The 22,973-nt window shown below is 42.5% G+C and overlaps 1 protein-coding gene across 1 annotated transcript; it reads right to left on the bottom strand.

The window, feature by feature from the left end:
- Nucleotides 1-5,786: 5,786 nt before the first annotated feature.
- Nucleotides 5,787-22,524, bottom strand: actr2a (actin related protein 2a). Its single transcript, XM_071917048.2, has 9 exons — nt 22,405-22,524; nt 18,540-18,650; nt 15,696-15,911; nt 13,095-13,167; nt 11,809-11,945; nt 10,932-11,081; nt 8,178-8,323; nt 7,173-7,305; nt 5,787-5,975 (listed from the first exon to the last, which is right to left on the bottom strand). Exons 1-9 carry the CDS (start codon nt 22,450-22,452, stop codon nt 5,805-5,807), a joined length of 1,185 nt encoding a protein of 394 aa, XP_071773149.1. The 5' UTR covers nt 22,453-22,524; the 3' UTR covers nt 5,787-5,804.
- Nucleotides 22,525-22,973: the final 449 nt, after the last annotated feature.

The raw sequence follows: 22,973 nt of genomic DNA, 5'->3' as shown, positions 1-22,973 counted from the left end.
CCCCCCCCCATCCTGCTGCTGCTCTATCTAAAACAGAGCTGTGTGTGTGTGTGTGTGTATGTGTGTGTGTGCTGTTTTCTACAACCCCAAATTAACGCGCAAGTAGCGATCTGCCCTGACCTTGCTGAGCAAGGTGGTGTGTGTATGTGTGTGCGTGTATATCTGTGTGTGTGTGTGTGTGTGTGTATGTGTGTGTATTAACTTCCCAGTGTGTTTTTTCTACATCATTGACTTTTTATAGCTTCCTTTTTTTTGCTAATTGCCTTTTCTCGGTCTGATTTCTCTGCTAACTTTCCCTTTTATCACTGACACACTGCAGGTGATTATCATTATCAGGGTTAGACGATATATTGGTTTACCGATATTGATCTTGTATTAAATATCAGATATCGACCAGTCATGCCGTCCACCTACATAACATCAGTCTGTAAAACCTGCATTTGTTTATTTTCTTTGTACACTTTATTCATTTATTCAATTGCTCATATTGTTGTTTTGTAAATTAATTACTCATTTAAAGGCAGTAATGTATCCCAGAGTTTCCCTACCATTGAATTGGGGGGTGGGGGGGGGGGCTGACACAAAAATAATTTCATCAGTCTGGTTTCAGTGGAGAGTTTTAGTGTCCCATGATGCTCTGAATGCTGTTTCAGAGGCTTTCCACCCTGATGAGAAGAAAACCCTGAGGGAAACTTGGCATGAAAATGGCCAAATTTAAAGATATTGAATATTGGCACAGAATATCAGCTATTGGCAGCTTCAAACCAAAAATATTGGTACCGGCATCAGCTTTCAAAACCCCACATCAGTCAAATCCAAATCCATATCCTGTGTTTTGACTTGCTGGTGAGAGTGGACTTACAGTGAGCTCATGGTTAGTTGTCAGACAGAGTTACCATGAGACTCACTCACTCTCCTCTTTCCTTTTCTTTACCTGCAGAAACAATTTAAAGATGAGCCGTCTTCCTCGGACATCATCGCATCACAGACTAATATTTAACTTGCTGTATACTGCTCTGCTCAGAGGGCAGAAGTCATGCAGACTGTTTTCTTTTCCAACATCAGATTCCCAACACCCGGCGAACAGCCATCAATCTGCAACTGATACACAGATTTGCAAAGTGCAGTCTGCGTTTTGGCTGAATTACAGTTCGCCCAGTGATCTTTGTTGTGGGACTTAGTGTAGAGTTGTTCTCTAAACTGTTCCCTAAGTGGTGCGACCACAGGTGACAGTGAGGTGTGGAGGAGGATGAAGGCTTATAGCTGCTGTACATTCATATCAACTCTGGCTCCATCATGGAGGAACAGTGGAGAACTGGCTGATAGTTAATAAAGTCTAAATCTATAGGAACCAGCTAGAACCAGAGAGCAGCTGAGTCAGCTTGTTGTGGTGTGGCTGTAGATCCATTCAGTAACGTTCTCAGTAAAAGTGAATAGTGTGATAAGGTGGATTTGGTTACTGTGACACAGTAAACTGTCTTGTCTTTAGCCCTAGTCTCTACTCCAAAACACTCTGAGTTGTAGCTTGAGAAGAGTCAGCTCAGTTAACCTGAACAAACTGTTAGCTAGCTAACTAGCCAGCAAACACACTGATGTTAATGTGAACATGCTAACGCTAGCTGCTGCTAGATACGTTAGCTAGTGTGCTAATCAGATGTGTTAACAACAAGACAGTGATGTTAGCTGACCAGATACTATGGTTAGCTAGCTAACAAGCTGACATTATCTAAACACTAAATCAATCAGATGGATCAGTGATGAAATGATCAGTTCAGTCAGAAACAGACAGAAATTAACCGTCTGTTCAATTCTGTTGAGACGACAGAAACACAGTCAGCTGTTCAGCGCTGAGGACCTCCAATATGGCCGCCAGAGGGGGAGTTTTGTCACCAGAAAGAAATCTATTCTTCAACCACGCCCCACCTCTATGCAAATTATTAAATTTTCCATGTGCTGAAGAGAATTAAAGCAAGCTGTGCTGCCAAAAGAGGTTTTCACCAAAGTGTCTTCTCAGATAGCGGGAGAAGCTACATGTTTTCTTCTGAACCCCACCGACTCACAACCCTGTGGTTTCCACTGATCTGTTTAAAGTGTTGAAGGGTCCTCTGCTAAGCTGTCGCCTGCTCCTAATCATTAAACTTTCATCCAATGATGGTGATCTAGGAATTGATGCTTATTCTACTGTTGCAATCAAGAGAGTCAACTAAATGTCTAAAATATGAATATCGTCTTTTAAAAAGATGATGATTCTTAAAGGGAAACTTGGTAGGATATTTTTCTTTACCAGACACTTGAGGCTAGTCATGCCCCTCGCCCTGAAACTTTTACCCCAAAATGACAAAGTGTCTCACTGCAAACTACAATTCAAAAAGTGAAGGCGATGGCCGTGTGAAAGCACCAAGGTGAGGTGGAGTCTCTCTGGGTGCTGGAGGCCCGTCGCCGTGGAGACCTTGACGGGTGGGAATTCCTCGTTAGGTGCCACGGTAACGGTCCCACATCAAAGGAAGCTGGCGCCGTGGGTTTGGTCGTGCAACACTGACCCTCTAAAGGAGCCAAGGAGCAGGTTGCATCCTCAACCTCTGAACCAGAACATCTGCCAATCCTCCATCCATGACACTCTCACACATTATCTTCTCAGTCCCATTCATTCAGTGTCTTTTGTTAGCTATAAATACTGTGAAATACAGTGAATCCTTACATCCACACACGGGTGAACTGTTCCTTCCCTGAATCATCCCTCTAACTCCATCTTGTTGTCCGGAGCAGAGGACAATGTCACCGGTATTTAAGGCAACTGGCATGATCCGTCTCAAAGACACAGCAACACCAGGCGTTTATAAATCACTTTGCTTTATTTAAATCAGCGGTTGGCAGTTATGCTATAAACAAACAAGAAAAACATAAAAAGGACAACCAAAAATAAGATCCAGCTAGAATAACTGTACTTGGCACTGGATGACCGTTTTGTCAAGAGGAAATTATACAGATATATATATATATATAGATATATATATATTGTGTCAAGTGCCTCCAATATACACGAGAACCAAAACGGAAACCACGAATACCAGCTTTGACGTGGTCTCCGTTTACTGACACCAGATTCTTATTAATATTACAAATATTATTTCAGTTTCCCCCACAAATCACCGTCCCCTGTAATCCCAAACCCACAAATTCATCTTCACTAGAGCCAAGAGAGGGAAGTCTGGTCGTCAGGAGGAAGACAGTGAGACAGAGGATCAGTGGAATGACCGAGTTCAAATGAAAGACTGACTACACTGTTATATTCTCACAGTTCATGTATCCTGCCAGTACTCAGACTGGAGTTTTAGTTCTACAGACATTTCTCCAGGCAGAGCTGCTTTGGAGAAAGAAATAATCTGATTGGATGAGTTAAACCTCAGTGGGTGGAGCCAAAGAACCACAGTTTTTCAGAGCGCAAGTTAGCTGACTGACAAAGTTGAATGACAAAGAAGGAACTCTGGTACAAATGTGAATAAACAGCAATGACTTCTTTTTTCATTCCTTCATCACCATGACATCATGATGTTGAAGCTCAGCAGCTAGCTAACCTAGATAATTTAGTATGGATAGATTGTATTTTTTCAGTTAGCAGCAGAGCGCTAGGCTTCATAATATTAGCTTCCTCCTCTCTTACCTCTTGTCTTTTTCACTGAGCTTCAGTCTAATGTTACTTAGCCAGAAGAACTGTGGTTCTTTGGCTCCGCCCACTGAGGTTTAACTCAACCAATCAGATTATTTCTGTCTCCAGAAACGTTTGCATCACTAAACTCCAATCTGCTGCCTTCACTTCTACCATGTGACTCTCCTGACCACTCCTCCATTTGTCCTTCTAGACCAGGAAGTGTTTCCTATTGGTCTCCAAGTGACTTCCTCTTAAAACAGGATATGGTTTGTTTTGCCCATAACATCTGACCTGAGGCCAGCCGATTTGATCATTTTCCATAGTTAAAGGTTGTGGTTTTGTTCGAGATGACTGAACCCGGATCAGTTGTTAAGGGCAGAAAGCCCGGTTTCAGTTCTGGGCTCTGTAACATTGTTATTACCACAGGGGCCATGATGCTGTTTCACTCTTTACTCAGTGAACACAGGGAATAATGCAATAAAAAAAAATAAAAAAAAACAGCCAATAAGACTAAGGATTACAAATAACAGTCCCTCACAGAAAAGGCAAAACCTGGTCTCCTCTGAAACAAAAAGCACATCAGCAATGATTAGGAACATGAAAAAGAAGAAACAAAAGTTAAAAAAAAAAAAGCAGCTAATCGACCCTCACTGGACCTGAACGCACGGCAGATTATTGTCGCGAGTGGAATGACAAGCTGTGTAATCGCTACGGAATGGAAACTGTTCTCTAGTCCACGGAGCTCTCTGTGATCTGGGTGATCTGTTGGTTCTAAACTCAAAACAGAGGAGTCCTTGGCTCGCTTCGTCACAAAGACACCCAACTCCAACCCATTAAACGATCCACAACACCTTTAAACTCTAACTCAAACCACTTTCCCTGGTTGACTCCAAGAGGTTTGTTTCCAAAATCCCCCCCCCCCCCCCCCCCCCGCGCCTCCTCACCACAACAAATCAAACTTTCTAACACAAGGCAAGAAGACAAAACAAGACTGAGGAATCAAGAGAATCCTCTATTCTGTCCATGTGTTTGACTTCTGCATCTCTGTATTTAAATCATTTCATCCTCTGGGGGGAAGATATGAGTCTCCGCCCACAACAGAAACAAGCAAACATCCCAACAAAGAAAAGACAAAGGCAGACAGAGGGGGCGCGCTGATAAAAATGGCTGCCTGCCCTTCTGCACCCACAGTATCCTATAGCCAAGCTCAATGAAGGGGTTCATTCCAAAACATTAGATATCCATTTTGGGGAGAAAAAAAAAAGGAATGTTACTTCATATTCGTTGCTCAATATTTTAAAAAACACAGAAACATTATAGAGAATGTAATCATCTATTCCTAAGTTAAGTTCTTCAGATCACTGATATCTTTCATCGTGCTCCACGGTGTTGCGCTCACGCCAGCAGCCGCTCTGACAGAGGAGGCGACACATTTCTCACATGGTGGGAGTCTCATTTTGGAACGGAACTCTTCAAATGCATCACTAATAATAATCGTCATCATCTTCACCTTGAAAATACCCAGGAGCTCATTGTGGCCAAATGTGGAGGGCAGATGGAAACTATTCCCAGACGAGCTGCTATAAGAAGAGGTGGAGGAGACGAAGTTATGGTATGATATCGCAACAATTTTTGCCCATGATATCGTAAATGAAAGTCTCTGAAACTGAAACTGGTCCCTGAAAGAGGTTTTTTTTTAAACAAATTAGCCTTTTATTGTCATGGGAGATACTATTTCAACTTTTTACTGCAGTTAAATAACAGTTTGCACTATTTTGCAGCAGTGAATCGCAATACTTTTGCATCTCAAAACATTTAGAATCTCAATATTATCTTATCGCGGGCGAGTATCGTGATAATATCGTAATGAGAGCTCTCTGGTGATTCCCTGCCCAAGTCTTAAGCACTTCTTCAGCCCCTGACACCTCCATCTATCCCCCAAACTCCACATCCTTCATCCCTTCCTCCCTTCCTTCCTTCCTTCCTTCCCTCCTTCCTCCCTCCTTGTTCTTGAAAGTGTGTGTGAATCTAGGACAGAGGGTGACCGTCCAGAGACAACGAGGTGAGCGACAGATGGAAATCAGGTGACGGGGTAGATGGAGGGATGGATGGAGGGATGTGGGGAGAGAGAACCGGGGGTTTTTTGTTGTTTTTTTTATCTGACGGTGACACCCAGCTTCTCCAGCACCCGCATCCCTTTCTCCTGGTACTCCTCCCTCGTCAGCCAGAAGTTGTCCTTGTCCTTCATGATGTCGGCCAGCACGGCCCCGCCCAGGAACACCATGTGTTTACGCCGAGGGGGGTCCTCTATCCTGATCTTGAATTTCTGCACCGAGACAAGAGCGAGAGAGAGAGAGAGAGAGAGAGAGAGAAAGAGAGAGCGAGAGAGCATTAGAGGGAGGAGGAGGAGATAATTATTGATGTTAAACCCCCCGCCTCCACCCCTCCGTTCCCTAAAAATAGAAGGAAGATTGTCTTATAATTACAGGTTGGAGGATCTGCCTGGTTCTGCTCATGCAGGAGCAGCCGAGCCGCAGGAACAATGAGACATTATATTTTCATCTTGTAGTCAAGCGCATGATGTAAAAATGGTCCCATGACAAAGAAAGCTGCTTCCCAAGTGTTCAAGTCACAACCTGGACTGCAGGTTCAGTTTGAGGCAACGATGCCCCCTGGTGGTGAACACACCGACTGCACAGGGGGACTGAAGTAAAGGTCTGAGGGTGAGACCGGTGGCTTTTAGGGGAGAGCCGGGGCAGAAGATGCACTTTTTGGTTTGTTCCTAATTACTCAAAGGTTAATAGAAGCAGAGGAACCATACTTTATGATAAGCCACTGACACATGCTCTAACATGAGCAACAATAATTTCTTTATTTAAATAAACATTTCCAATCTAATTAGACCCAAAGTAAAAATAGTTCTTTTCATAGCTTCTTTTGTTCCTGCCTGTCGGAACAAAAGAGGCAGAGGAGTGGGAGAAATTGGCAGTTGGCAACGCTGCCTGAAAAATAAATATTTTCAGATTTGTGTGAGAACATGTAAGGCTCATTACCTGTGACACACGTCCTTTCAGATGTAAATGTATACTGATTTTAATAGTAGTCTGTTTTAAATGTCAAAAATTATGAAAACGACAGATGTGTAAATGTCACTTGGTTGCACAACACAGTAACAGCTCAGCTGTCACCGTGGATCAATACATATCCTTGAAAACGGTTTTGCAGCTCTGATAATAACCTTGCAGATTAAGACATTTTTCATCAGTAATAAGCACTAACCAATCATATGCAGCACTCGAAACAACGTCAAAGTGTTAGCATAAAGTGTTAGCATGGAGCAACTATCTCTCAACATAGTGTATGCTAAAGTGTTAGCATGGAGCAGCAGAGCCAGCGATCTATTGATTGATTTTGATTTTGGTGTCTATGTTCTCATCACTTAACGGGGAAGTTGACCAACGGGCCAATCTAGCGTAACCTCCTTGAATCCATCCAGGTCTGGGTTTTCAGCCCCTGTGCTTACCGACAGTTTCTCCACGTCTCCCTTCAGCACTCGCTCCAGGTAGAGCTGCTTCAGCTCGCGCTCCAGGCGGGACGGCAGGCCGGGGTACATGGTGGAGCCTCCGGACAGGACGATGTGTTTGTAGAACTCCGACCTGACAGAGGGAGGGAGGGCCGAGGTCCATATACAATTTAAAGATATCAAATATCAGCACAAAATACTGTTTTTTGGCAGTTTCAATACAAAAATCGGTTTCAGTCTTCAAAAACCCATATCAGTTGAACTCTAATAAATACAGACAAGGGTCCTGATCAAAGTTAGTATTTAGTAGGCAAGGGTTCTAAAACAGATAATGTTAGTTTCACTTTCATTTCAGAAACATGTTTTTCCAAAAAGAGTTTTATTTTCATTTCAGAGTTGGTGTCACTTTTTTCAAATGGTGGATATCTTATTTTTTAACTAAGCTCTTCCCCATGGGGACAACGAAGTCTTTTTGTGTCTCTATTGGGTAATCACTACAAATATCAAAGACCAGTCAGTAAAGAAGACATAAAATACACAAAGATACAACAATACGGTTGAATAAGGGTTTAACCCATCATTCACCATACACTGCACAGATCCAGCAGGTCAAAGGCTCAAACTGCCAGAGAGGAAGGAGAGAGAGAGAGAGAGAGAGAGAGAGGAAGGAGAGAGAGAGAGAGAGGAAGGAGAGAGAGAGAGAGAGAGAGAGGAAGGAGAGAGAGAGAGAGAGAAAGGGGAGAGAGGAAGGAGAGAAAGAGAGAGGAAGGATAGAGAGAGAGAGGAAGGAGAGAGAGAGAGAGAGAGAGAGAGAGAGGAAGGAGAGAGAGAGAGAGAGAGAAAGGGGAGAGAGAGGAAGGACAGAGAGAAAGGGGAGAGAGAGAGAGAAAGGGGAGAGAGAGAGAGAGAGAGAGAGGAAGGAGAGAGAGAGAGAAAGGGGAGAGAGAGAGAGAGAGGAAGGAGAGAGTGGTTCTGGACCGTACAGCCCGGTCCGTCACAGTGTACCTGGTGTCGATGTCTGCAGCCTGGATGGTGTTGAAGAGCAGCTCGGCCACGCCCACACCTTCCACGTTGATGAGGTGGGGCTGGAACAGAGCCTCCGGGGCTTCGAACCGCTCGCCTCCCACCTTGATCACCCTGCCGTCCGGGAGCTGGGGACAGACAGAGACCAGAACATAACGGGACAATAACCGGTATTATTATATATTGTAGTAAAAAAACAATAACGGTTATGATATTTGCCCCTATTTTTCATTACCACCGTGACAGCCGCAGCTCTCGTCTGTCATCATTGATGTTTTACTTTCCCAAAAGGGGGAGTGATATAATAAATTGTTATATACATTTACTGACAGAGTTAAAGTGGATGCAGACCAGCAGTACTTTAAATGAGACTCATTTGACTTCATTTATCTAAGATGCGGTTATTTGGGGTTTTATTTTAAGACAATTTGTATAACCTAAACCTGCATTTTATAATTGTTTTTTTAAGAAACAAGACAAAATTTATTACATAAATAATTAACATATCTTCTATAGTCTTACATTAAAATGTGTTTAAAAAGGAGAAACGCCTCTTAAAGTTTATTTCTCAGTGTTAATATTGCTAGTTTCCTACTATCACTCAACATAGTGTATGCTAAAGTGTTAGCATGGAGCTACGATCACTCAACATAGTGTATGCTAAAGAGTTAGCATGGAGCTACTATCACTCAACATAGTGTATGCTAAAGTGTTAGCATGGAGCTACGATCACTCAACATAGTGTATGCTAAAGAGTTAGCATGGAGCTACAATCACTCAACATAGTGTATGCTAAAGAGTTAGCATGGAGCTACTATCACTCAACATAGTGTATGCTAAAGTGTTAGCATGGAGCTACGATCACTCAACATAGTGTATGCTAAAGAGTTAGCATGGAGCTACTATAACTCAACATAGTGTACGCTAAAGTGTTAGCATGGAGCTACTATCACTCAACACAGTGTATGCTAAAGTGTTAGCATGGAGCACCAGAGTTAGCGATCTACCGGGGACACATGGATGATTTGGGCGTCTGTGGTCTCATCAGTTAGCAGGGAAGTTGACCAACGGGCCGATCTCCCAAAAACCTGCTGTGTTGCTTTCAGAGAGCTGTTTTTGGCGAGCAGGAGCCTGACAGTGGGTCTTTCAGAGTGACGGGCGGCGTGGAGCAGAGAAGAAGAAAGGCTCCATTGACGCTGCAGGCTGAATCAGCCGGGAGAGGAAACCCAAACCCCGGTCAGCACGAGGCGGGGAGCCGGCCGGACACGCAGGAAGTGATGCGGGGCTGGTATTGACACTCTGGAACCATATTCATTGTTATACCTCCTGTTTCTTCTCATTTTAGAGATGATTTTGCTAAAACAGATATATTTTGTGTTCTTAATCACAAAGAAAAGTCTGTTTAATCTGTTGTGAACTTCTTCAAATTGTATAGTTAGGTAAAAAAAAAGGCAAATATTCTGAATCTCAACAAAAATGCAACATATTTTTTAATAGCGATTAATTACTTGATAAACTCCTTGAGGACAATCCAGAACAAAAAATGCAGTTCAAATCACTTTGCCAAGTATTTTTACAATCCCTAGAAATTTTCATTTCATTTTTTCCATTATTCCAATTTAATCTTTTCTCCTTACTGTCCTGACATAAAAATATTAAGTTATTTGATATTGTTATGATCATATTCAGTGACCCTATTTTTGACTGTATTTGAATGTTTCACTATGTTTTAATTTTTTCTATCCTTTAAATTGGACTATTACATGTGTGAACGCTGGCGGCCCCAAACGGCAGCGAGAGGCAACAATTTGAATTCTAGAACCAACACCCAGAAATCCTGTCATCCTGTATGTCGGTAAACTACAAACTACACGCTCAGGTTTACCAACCTGCTGCTGTGAGCATGAGGAAGAGAGAGAGAGAAAGACTGGGTGAGAGAGTGAGAGAGATGGACGGCCAGAGGAACAAGAACTCCATTGTGGACGAAAAACAAACCGAGCCTCCCTCCTCTACAGGGAGTTCAGCTGCACTTTGTGAACGAGGAACAGAGAAAACTTTAATAATCCACATTTTCATATAAATAAAAATCCACTTTACTACTCTCCAGAGGTGGGGACTCGAGTCACATGACTTGGACTCAAGTCAGACTCGAGTCACAATTTTAATTGCTTGAGACTTGACTTGATGCATGAAGAGAAGACTTGAGACTTGACTTGGGTTCTGGTGACTTGGGACTTGACTCTGACTTGTACTTTGATGACTTGAAAAGGTTTCTAAAGTCTTGACTTGAGATCTTGTGTTTGTGGAAATGACTTAGATTGAAAGTGATGAGATTTGTTCCAGCAGACGACTGAATTTAAATTCTGTTTTCTGAATTTGTATGGAATGATTGAATTTATTGAAGTTGAAACTGATTCTGGAAATCAAACTCATGATGCTCTTACCAAGTTTTTATCCTATTAAAACCATATTGCATTGAAAAGTCCTAGATATTTAGTTTTCTTTAAGATATTAAATTGATACTGGACTCTTGATTTGTTCTGACTTGACTTGCTGTTCTACATTTAGACTTGAGACTTGACATTAATGACATGGACTTGACTTGGTATTCTACATTTAGACTTGGGACTTGACTTGAGACTTGTGCCTCAAGACTTGAGACTGACTCGGGACTCGAGCAAAGACACCTCTGCTACTGTCTAACAATGATGATGATGCTGTGAATGGCAGACTGACCGTATACGACTCCACCAGCACTGTGGTCTCCAGCGCCAGCTTCTGCTCCTGCTCGATGTTGTAGCCGACGTAGCAGAGCTTCTCCTTCATCATCCTCACCGTCTCGAAGTCAGCGGAGTGGTTGAAGGCGTAGCCCCTCAGCAGCAGCAGCTGGCAGGACAGAGAGTGAGGACAGAGGGAAGTGAGACCCAAGTCACAGAGCCAAGGCTCTGCCTGGGAGCTCTCAGGAGAAAACATATGGACTGATGGTACTGTGAGGAGGAATCTGTCCACTAGGAATGTGAATCTGTCTTTATGTTCAGACAGAACATGAAAAAAAATCCTGAGGTGGCATTAATGCTGAAACAACTACTTGATTAATCGCTTAGTCGATCAACAGATAACTAATCAATTATAATTTTCATAATCGATTAATCGTTTTAGTCATTTATCAAGTAAAAATACAAAACACTTGCTGGTTGCAGCTTCACAAATACTAAGATTTGCTTGCTGTTCTCCATTTCATATCATTATAAAATGAAGACTTTGACCAGCAGCCAAAAAAAAGCCAGACTAAGTAAACAATTTTAACATCACTTTGGGGTCCGGTAACTGGTGATGGGCATTTGTCATTATTCTTGACATTTTATAGACTAAATGATTAATCAGTTAATTGAAAAAATAACCAATACATTAATCGGTAGTGAAAACAAACATCAGTTGCAGCCCTAGGGGGCATGAATGCGTGCAAGTCAACAGAAGAAGGCGAACGCAGTGAGATGGACCCAACTTAGCTTGAGGCGGTGTGAACTGAGGTGAAGTTGCTGCGGGAAGTTCACTATACATTATCCCTCATTCAGTTTACATTTATTTCCATGGTCCCTTATGTTGCTGGTACCTTGATGAGGTAGCGTGTGATGTCCCGGCCTGCGATGTCCAGGCGTCGGGTCAGGTGGGGCAGGGAGAAGCCTTCGTACACCGGACAGATGTGAGTGACCCCGTCGCCGGAGTCCACCACCACTCCGGTCAGCAGTCCTGACAAAACACACAGCGCTCATCACAACACACACCTGCAGACTGTGGGATCATCTCAAAGCTGAAATATGAACCTTTTTTCACACTGAGATAATGAAAAAGAAATAGGATAAATGACACATTATCAGTCTGTGTCTTTCTGTGATCCTGTGTGTTCAGGCCTAAATCCCCCTGTTTGCCTGAAATTGGCGTTTCAATGATGTTGGGATGTTTTGGGGCGTAAACAGTTTGCTGTGGGCGTGTCTTATGGGTCTGGCTAGTGGTGTGCAACAACAATAATGCTGGAAAGCAGTAACAAAAGAATAGAAACAGCAGATAAACGTGCAGCAGACAAGACCCGTCCAAAACCGCGGCGAACATCAGCGTCAGATCGGCTGCGCTCTCCGTCTGCTTCTTCTTCTGCGGAGGCTTTACGCTGCCGTTCCCTCCGCCTCAGGACGGATGTGGATGGATGAATGTTAACATCCTAATCAGTGGTATTTTTGAAGTCTTCTAATATACGGTAGTTTTAGCTACTTTTTCTCAGCACCTTCACTTAACAAAACTATATTGAAATCTATGAAATCTACTCCTCATTCCTCCCTCGTCCCTCCAGTGAAAGGGTCACACATCCTGCAGCTGTGTTTAGTTCAACACATAAACACTGAGCCTGTTCACATAGGAAGCCTCTGTGGGACCGATAAATGTGTCTAGTCAGCTCAAAACAGACACATGTCTCCCATCAGTGAGTCGCACTGGAGCTGAACTGTTCCAACGGAAACAGTGAAGAGATGATACGGTGTTCCCGTGTGGCTCAACAGGGGGAGCGAGGCACCAACGCTACCCGGTCTCGGTCTTGAGTCCGGTAAGAAAATTCAGGCAGAAGGCAGCAGGCTCTCTGCAGACACACACACTGTCACACACTACCAATGGGCCATAAGTCATGATTGAGTAGGATCATTTTTGGATGAGTTTATGATATTTCAAGGGGGAAATCCTGCTCGGTATGACTTCAATATGGGACAAAACGTGCTTGTCGGTTACTCAACCATCAGTTGGAGTCGAGTCTACACTTCCAGGTGGCTGGTGAAACAGTGAAAGTGGCTATTGAATTTTGGGATGTACCTTCCACTGTGGCTGGCGGAGGAAATAAAGAAATATTTAACGTACCTTGAGCGTAGAGCGTGAGGACGGCCTGGATGGCGATGTAAACTCCTGAGAACTGGTACGTCTCAAACATCACCTGACAGGAGGAACAGGAAGAATCGTCAGTTTGAACTGCGGTCACAAGGCATCAGGGGAAAAAAATAAAAACGTAACATATATTAAATAGTACTATATTTATTTTTAAGATCATTTCTTGGCGTTTCTGCTTTATTGGTCAGTTGAGAGCAGAGAGGCAGGAAAGATTTTTGCAGGGTATGGACCTTAAAATGGATGAAGTTGGAAGTAAAAAATAATCTATAGAAACAGTTGAACAAGTCGCTGCACACACATTTATGTATACCCATTGTTTTATTTACACTCCATGCCAGTAGGGGCACATGATGACTAAAGAAGTAACCGTAACGTAGGTTAAATCAGAAATAGCGGTGACAAAAATGGTCAGAGAACCACAACTTCATACTTGTGAGTCATGTGACTTTTGTTTACAAGCCCTGGTTCTCTTGTAATTTGGCACTACGAACCTACAATAAATTAACCAAATACAAAAATGCAACAAAGTACACTTTTCCTCTCTGGTTCGGACCAAAGAAAACCAGCTGGAGGTGTGATCAAGCCCAGCAGAGCCTGAATCATTCATAAAGCATCGCTGTTTTTCACCGATAAATCATTTAAAGAACCCGCAGTCCGAGAAGACCAAGATAACATTCAGGTTCAAGATATGCGGGACAGACGAGACACACGAGCTACGGTGCTAGTGTGTAAACACGCCATGTCCGATGTAATGCTTCGTATAAATCTAGTCAATTTATTTGACAACTTTTGAGATATAGAATAAGGTTTTTAATAGAAGCTACAGAAAAAATACTAAGTCTGGATTAGGGCTGCAGCTATCGATTATTTTAGTAATCGAGTATTCTACCGATTATTCCATCGATTAATCGAGTAATCGGATAAGAAATACTTTTGCTTTATTAAAGAGCAATAGTAAATATACAAAAGAGAAAAGCTGTCCGCACGAAGCTGTCCATACGACACTGTGATTTACTGAAAACGAGGTGAAATAATTATTATTATTGATATTTATTACTAGGCCTAAATATCATACAAGTTCATAAGACTGGCTAATGTACATTTATTTACTATGTTGAAGGGTTGCCCTACACCTGCTGACCCTACTCACTGCAATCAAACTAAACTGAATATACCTGCTGTATTGGACTGGTGCATTTTAGGCTCCAATTGCTACTTACACCACCTGATATTTTGCTTTCTGGGGTATTTTATGCATCACTGTGAGGGGAGTAGGTGTGTGTGTGTGTGTGTGTGTGTGTGTGTGTGTGTGTGTATGTGTGTGTGACTATCATAATAATAACATGAATGAAGCTCAGGCTTTCACAAATTGACTGCAGCATTTTATTTTCTGTGGTTATTTTCTTGAGCAAAACTTAGCTAACTTAGGGACATCATAACTAGCCACCATATTGATTTACGTTCTTAACTAGCCATTACATATAGCCATAATTAACGTGCATTCTTTACTAGCCTTCATCTCATCCCGTTTTAATATTAAGTGCTGACTCCGCCCACCCGGGCCAGTTTCGGCGTACGCCGGTAGCAATTACAAGTGGACCCTATCCTACAGTCCCTGCTCTCAGCGGAGGGAAGGAGCTACGCTGTGTGTGGGAAGCGCTGTGATCGTCAGACCTCTCTGGATTAGACAAGCAAGTAGAGAAAACCGGCATCAGCCGAACCAATTTATTGCCAAATGCTTTGGGATTCAACACATTAACATTGCTTCCCATGGTCAGAAAAAGTCGGCAGATTTGTCGCTAGTCGCTTTTGAGAAATAAAGTCGCCAGGGGGGTCTGAAAAGTCGCTAAGTCTAGCGACAAAGTCGCCAAGTTGGCAACACTGGATCCGAAACTTTGGACACTTTCTGTCGTTTTCTCTGGCCTGTCTCTTCTGTTCGCCCCTCGCTATTTTCTCTCTCTTTCTCCAGCGCGTTGTGCAACAGTAATAATCATCCGTGCGAAACACTGAGTGTGTATATAGTTATATGGATTAAACGAAGCTTCGATGCAAAGAATTTGCATCGATGATTTTTAGTAATCGAGTTACTCGAGTTTCTCGAGGAATCGTTTCAGCCCTAGTCTGGATCCTGCATGGTGCCATCGAGGCCTGAGAGTCTGCAGGTTTTCATTCCAACCAAACACTACAGAAGCTGCTTTCTCTGGTTAGTTCCTCCTCTCTGGTTGAAGATGTTAATCAGTGGAATACACATTTATACTAATCTACATGTAGACTTGGGTCTTGACTTGAGACTTGCACCTCAAGATTTGAGACTGATTGGCTTAACTCGAGTAAAGCTGACTTGGTCACAGCTCTGCATTGCCCCTATGACTTAGGGTTACTTACTGTTTAGTTAGCATTAGCATTAGCATTAGTATCTAAATTGTGCTGTTCCTCCTCCTACTACCAGAGGAGCAAATCTTGCACTCTGGTTCCACATGGGCCACAGATTTCTCTCAGGCCAGAACCAGGCCTTTCAGAACCATCTGAAATGAAAATCTGAAAAGCTGAAACTACTCATTTCCAAACACCAACCTCGATGATCTTCTCCCGGTTCTTGGTGGGGTTCATGGGCGGCTCGGTCAGCAGGATCTTACAGTCGCGGGAGGTGATGTTGAGCTTCTCCGGGCCGAAGGTGTAGTCCCACAGGTGCTTCATGTCGTCCCAGTTCCTGACGATGCCGTTCTCCATGGGGTAGTTCACCTCCAGCATGGAGCGCAGCTCGCTGGCCTCGTCCCCCACCATCAGGTCCTGAGAGGGGTCAAAGGTCAGCAGGTCAGCAGGTCATCTTTTCCTCTCTGCATTCCCCTAGAGCGATGATTTGTTCTTACTATGTGCTTTTCCTTTCAAACTTGGTCGTTTTATTGATCTGTTTTAATGTTTTGCTATGATTGTACATTTATAAAACCTTGTGATTTCGTTTCTCGTATTTTGTTAAACTTAAGGATTAGCTAAACCCCAAACCCAAATCTGTAGTGAAGCCTGACACCTAGTGGTGAAAAGTAGGGTACTGAACTGGACATCTGCTATTGGCTGGTCTTTGTGCCAGGTGATGTCACCTTCTATAGAGTAAAACAGGGGAGGGTTGTTCTGTTGAAAACTGACAAACCTGTGCTGTACAGAGGGGGCGGGGCCAGACAGAGCGGGGTCAGAGTTCACAGGTTACAGACTAACGAATGAAAGCGTCACTCAGCATGCCGCACTATCAAGGCAAGACTCGATTCAAAGTGGTTAGTCCACTCAGCTCTCTCCTCAGTCATCACATGATGACGCATTAACCACAGCTCCTCCAGATGTGTTACAGGTAAACACTGAAATGAACCCAAGTATCTTTGCTCCAATTAATTAATAAATAAAGAAACCAATAAAGAAGAGCCGAGAGCAGGATTTTGACATTGCTCCGTTTGTTTTGAAGAGCAAGAACAAGGATAAGAGCCGATAAAAGCCTTAATAACAGCAAATACGCATTCTGACCAGGTAGACTAGTTGGTAAGCAAGTTGAAACTCTGCAGTTAGAAGAGTGGAACTAGAAGAGTTGTGGGTTACTTGCAAAGTGAAACGCTTCCTGTTTTGTGCCGTAAAGCAATCCGGCAGATTTATGAATTTACAAATTGAAATGCAGAGTAGAGGCTAATAGAGGCTGACAATTCTCATTAAGTCTCAAAATGAATGTGTTAATGATTTATTGGCGTTAAAATGATACACACAGCACCTTTAAGAGTATGCAAAGTTAGTCAGAAGAAAAAACAATATGCAGAATGATCACTCTCACAGTCTTGGTGAGATGACAAACAACCATGTCACTGTTTTAAACGTTCAGCAGCAACTCAAGAAACTGTGAAGTCAAACACATTGCATCCACACTTACCTTCTTCCTGTTATTCTAGACCAATCAGAGGAGAGGGAGAGAAGTGGACAGAGGTGACCACATTCAGATATGAAGCGAGTGCGTAGTGTGTGTGTGTGTGTGTGTGTGTGTGTGTGTGTGTGTGTGTGTGTATTGCCCACTCCACCTATCCTGTGATGAAATGCAGCGATGTTGTCGTGAGGTGTGGTTACTATTTAACAGCTTGATAACAGCAGCATTGTGGGAAGTCTGGGGCTAACTGGACTAAAGGAAACACCTGAGTAAATGAGGGAGTTGAGGCAGGCAGGGTGTGTTTTGCCTGCATGGTTTAGTTTGTTGCACTGCTTTGTCACTTTAGGGATTGCCAAGGAGGTTTTGTTTTCATCCTGTTAGTCTGTCTGTCTGTCAGCAGGACTTTGCAAAAACTAATGAATGGGTTCCCATGAAATCTGGTGGAAAGATCGGCCTTGTGCCAAGGAACAACTGATTAGATTTTGGCAGTGATCTGGATCTGGGATTTCTGCCATTTGCCTATTATTGTTTTTTAGCCAGAACTATGAAACTAACAGAGATAGAGACTTGATTTCAAATCCTAAATGCAGGGTCAAGAAATCAATTTAACTTAGAACTGAAGTGATAGAAATGATGTGTTTGGGTGTAACAGCAAGTTGGAGAACTGCTCAGCAGTGGTGGAGGTTGGTGCTCTCCGAGTGCCGTCCGGCTGTGTATTAGATTCTTCTGTTATTTTTTTATTTAGTTAGCCCTACTGCACTAGAACAGAGCATCAGCTAAATGTCCGATATTTCTCCAATAGAGCTCCAGACAGAGTTTATGCCAAGAAACTCTGAAGCTTTGTGGCAAACACGTTGTGAAACTTTTGGTTGGTGTTTCCTTTATTTTAGCAGTTAACTGTCCTAAATCTCAGTTTCTTTGGCTGCTTCATTGTGGAGTTGTGAGGACCAAAAGATTCAAGCTGTTTTCAGAGTGATGTTAGAGTGAGTGTGGGGCATCATCAGGTAGCAGGCCTATTTTCCTCATTGTTTCTTTATGTATTTTATGTTTTTTTGTCTATGGTCTATCATCTTAAGAGTTGCACTGAGGCAAATTCCTATCAACTTTGTTGACAAGGCAATAAATCATTGAATCTTGAATTTATTTCCATAATGTAAAAATGAAAATGAGAACTGGTCAGTGAAAAAGCAATGTTTGGTTCATGGCTTGCAAATTAAAAGTTACGGCTGATATAAAAAAAAAAAAAGGTTTTATATAAAAAAAAAATAGAAACTGACTGGATCATTTGTTTCTACCGTTGCTCTCTGTCTAAGTTGCTCTGGATGAGAGGGTAAATAAATGCCTAAAATGTAAGCTATTCTTATTTATTATATTATTTTATAGCAATATGAAAAAAAAATAAAAAAATCTACGTCGTTTTAAAGGGAAGAGAGCTGTGAAGGTGCTGTGAAGACGGACTGTCTGCTCCAGGACAGACCACAGTGTCACAGTGTCAGTGAGGAGCGAAGCAGGCGACTCACCTTGATTTCAATGTTGCCGACTTTAGCTGTGGAGCGGATGATCGGCCGGCCAACCAGCGCCGGGAAGATGTGCTCCGGGAAGTTGGAGCCTGCATAGCCACACTTGACAAACTGGGATTGGATTGGAGGACAAAAGGAGGAAGAAAACAAGTCGTCTGTTAGACTGCAGCACATCAACTGAACTGAGGTCTGTTTCCAGCCAGCAGAGACCCACAGCACTTCAAGAGAATGAAAAAACTGAACTGCTGAAAATGAAAACGGACAGTAAGTGATCTAGTATGACTTCTATCAGCAACTAGGAGGAATAACAACAACATTGATAGGACTTTTTTCCTCCTACACAAATCTCTGGTACAGCTCCTCCACCCCCAAACCCCTCTCACCCCTTGAGCCTCTATTGACACAAACAACAAAGTCACATTTTCACAATAGAGAGTAGCAAGCTAGCTAATTAGAGAAATCCAACAGAAACAGCTAATGAAGAGGTAATACATCACCATGCTAAATACTGGAATCATTTAAAAAACTGCTGTAAATGCTATAAAACTACTGTATTTTATACTACTGTATTGTAGTTTTGGTCTCAGTTATGGTTTTAGTGCAGGATTAATTGCTGGAAAAAAAAATTCTAGTCTGCTTTACACCAAAGAGACGAGACGCTGGTGAGCCCAGCTTTCTCTGCTGCTGTTCAGGAGACACTTTGGATTTTACTCTTTAGTTTCTATTTATCACTTCCTGTTTGTAGAAGTGACCCGACGCCAGAATTCATTATTTATTTTGTATTTTCTGTATTATGCATTTTACATAAAAATCTTGCATAGCGCAGCTTAAAGTTTCCATTTTTTTCTAGCAGTGGTGGTTGTTTTGTTTCTGTGCTGCTGAGTGAACACAGAAAACTCTCTCTCTCCTGTTACACTGTGGGAGAGACAGGAAGAGATGGGGAGAGACAGGAGAGACAGGGGGAGACAGGAGAGACAGGGGGAGACAGGGAGAGATGGGGAGAGACAGGAGAGACAGGGGGAGACAGGAGAGACAGGGGGAGACAGGGAGAGAGGGGGAGAGAGGGGGAGAGACAGGAAGAGATGGAGAGAGACAGGGAGAGACAGGGGGAGACAGGGGGAGACAGGGAGAGACAGGGAGAGACAGGGAGACAAGAAGAGACCGGGAGAGACAAGAAGAGACCGGGACAGATGCAGGCCGACGGTCTCTCTCAGCCCGGCCCGGCCTGCAGCATGACGGGACGAAATTATGTTAAGAATCTACCTAAGAATTTGAACCTGTTGTGTTAGGAGAGAGCGCTGAAACAAAACAAGATCACACCAAAACATTTCTGTTTACTGCTGGTTTTAACTCCATCTGTTGACTTAACACACTCATCTCTGCTGTCTGTTTTACCTGAATTTATACACACTTTAAATTCTCTATGACCTCTGCATGTGTGCATGTATGTGTATGTATGTATGTATGTTTTTATGTATGATGACGTGTATGTTCTTATTATACATGTATTGCTCTTGGCCTTGTGAAGCACATTGTGTTGCTTTTGTTTGAAATGCGCTTTACAAATAAAATTTGACTTTCCTACAGCTACATTCCTGCCTCAGTGAGCAGTAATGAAGCAGTAAAACACAGGCCAACACATAACACAACACAGGATAGGACAGCAGGTTCTGAAATACCTTTCAAAAGACTGGGTGTCTAAGGCAAGCTGTTATAGGCGGCATTCAGTGTAAGAGGGATTACTTTTACAGTCTCTAGGTTCATTGTCCCCCACCAAAGGGGGGACTGTGGATCGGTCTCCGTCCGTTAGCTCGTTCGTTCGTTCGTTAGTTTGTTAGTCACACTGTAACGTTGACTTTGTGCCGCTAGGGGGCGGCATTGACAATGAATGGGGACTCAGTGGTAAAGCAGGTCATACAGTTAAAGTTATCATACAATGTGGGGGACAATGAATGGGGACTCAGTGGTAAAAAATAAGATACAACGTGCTCAACTCACGATAATACCATAACAACTGGGTGCTGGATCCTTAAAGTAGTTGATAATGAGAAAGGAAAACTAGGACAGCGCTCCAAATTGACTTTTTATTTGCCACACAGACGTTTCAGGCAAGACACCCTTCTTCAGCGTGTGTATTGGCAATAAAGCAATACAGTTAAAGTTATCATAGGTAACATAATAGTCTACACACTTGGAGACATCAGACTGGGTTGTTGAAGTGAGAGTCAATGGAGAATTTTTGGGCAAACCTCTAACCACAAGACACTGTAGTTATTGTACAGTTGTTGGACTGTTGTACTGTTATTGCACTCATCACTGCACTACCACTGTGCCGTCAGTGTTGACTACTTATATCATATTACCACTTACCTACTGTGCAATACCATATATCACGTATCATTTAGCATTTATATTATTCATAACACTCCTGGTGTTGTATGTTATATTGTATATTGTATTATAAATTGTATTGTAGTGTACATTGTGTAATGTACGGATTGTATTTATTACATATTGTAGTTCTTATATTTTGTACTGTATTGAGTAAAAACAGGACAATCACAGTTACTACATTTCAAGATATAACTTGTAAGCCTAATTCTGAGGAGAGTAGGCAACAGAAATATATGGTCAATCTGTCCTTTCATTGTCCCATACCAAAATGCTTATACAATTTCACTCATATTTCAAGGACACTCAGCAATCACTGACTGACCCAAGGGTGGAACTACATCACTGGTGGGGGACAACATGTTTACTATTTGCTTGTTTTTAGCTAAAACAGAAGTCAACAGAAGTCCCTGACAGAGTTGGTTCAGAAGAAACACGTCTTTTTAGTAAAGAAACGTTCTCTGTTGTTTATAAATTAAAATTAAACTGTGTAGGAGAAGATGGAGTCCATTCAGACTCAGACGGAGGGAGAAATCTGCTCAAAGCGCTGCAGCAGCAGATCTGACTAGTTTCCTTACATGGAAGAATAGTTTCAGCTTCCGCACTCACACATCTCACACATGCGCACTGTTTCCTCTCAATTTCAACCCATCTACAGGGCAATTTAGGTAGCTTTAATTTACTCGTCATACTGTTAGTGCATTGGAAAACTTAAAGCGATGTTTGCAATTATATCTCTATTTCCAAATACTGCGATGCTAATGAGTGAGTGAAGTCCCTGGTTTGTGTTCAGAGGAGTTTGTCGAGGGCGGGGCCGTTTGGTTTGGTGAAATTAAAGGAGCAACAGTTGATATTTGTGATTTCAACCAGGTTTCAACCAAAACGTGTCTGTCCAGTGTGCGTCCGGTGTGCTGCAATACTTAGATAACATCTGAACTCTCAAGCTTAGCTGAACATATACGGGAATCTACAGCTAGCTAGTTAGCTAGTTCAGCTGGTTCAGAAAACAACTTAGTTCACTGCATGAATTCAAAAGTTTAGCTGCTTTATTAGAGCTGTTGTCTTGCTATCTAGCCACTAAAGCGATTACAATTTTGTTTGTTGCATGATGATTATCCATGCACACACGATAGTCAGTTTGCTAACTAGCTACCCAATTCAGGACGAGATGCCTTGTGAACGACTTTCCCTTGTGTTAAACCGCTGTCATTAAACAGCAGCTAGGCTAACAGCTCGCTGTGCTATTATCAAAACGCAGATGCAGTCCTGTATCAGATGAATGAGCGTCCAGCTGACAGACACATTCCTCAGACAACCCACCCAGTCTAGCTAGGCGTTAGCCGGCTAGCTAACGATGGAGAGGGCTAACGTTACTTCCTGTTTCTTATCGCCCTCTCCTCTGTCGGACCGCACCGCCGAAAACCCAGAACGACTCGGGATCAGATTATACAGAGCTGGCTGGAGTCAAACTTACCCCGGTTCCATTGTCGCAAACCACTACTTTCCTTCCTTGACTGTCCATTTTTCAGCCCTGAAACCAGCAGCCTCCCCCTGCCTGCACACAAGTGTCAAGCTCGTCGGAATAAAAAAATAACACTTCCGGTTTCACTTTTCAAAATAAAACCCTTATTGATGAACGTGAGTTGCAACCTTTTTTAGAGGGATGCAAAGTGCCGAAGTGTAAACGTTAAACACCACAAAGAAATAATATGTTTAAGGAGAAATCTGTAGTAAGTGAAAATATACACACACGTTTTCGCAGGATATATTATAGCCATATAGGCCTCTGCAAGTTGGCAATAAAAATCAAAGAAATAAGCATTCATAAAATATGCCAAACAATTTTTAACCCATACAGGTGGCACAGCAGTTATATTTAGATTTTTTCCCTCAATACCATTCTTCTTCTTCTACAATATTATTCTTTTTGCTTTCAAGTGACATTTTAATGCTTTTACTTTGAAGGCAATTTCGTTTAACTTCCGTTATTTACCGTGCTAAATCTGTCTGACTTGATGCAGTTTGCCGGCTCCGCTGTCTTGG

Source organism: Centroberyx gerrardi, chromosome 3, assembly GCF_048128805.1.
Source record: "Centroberyx gerrardi isolate f3 chromosome 3, fCenGer3.hap1.cur.20231027, whole genome shotgun sequence".
In the NCBI taxonomy this organism is placed as follows: domain Eukaryota; kingdom Metazoa; phylum Chordata; class Actinopteri; order Beryciformes; family Berycidae; genus Centroberyx; species Centroberyx gerrardi.
The sequence above is the reverse complement of the archived record's forward strand: the minus strand, read 5'-3'. Positions and strand labels throughout refer to the sequence as shown.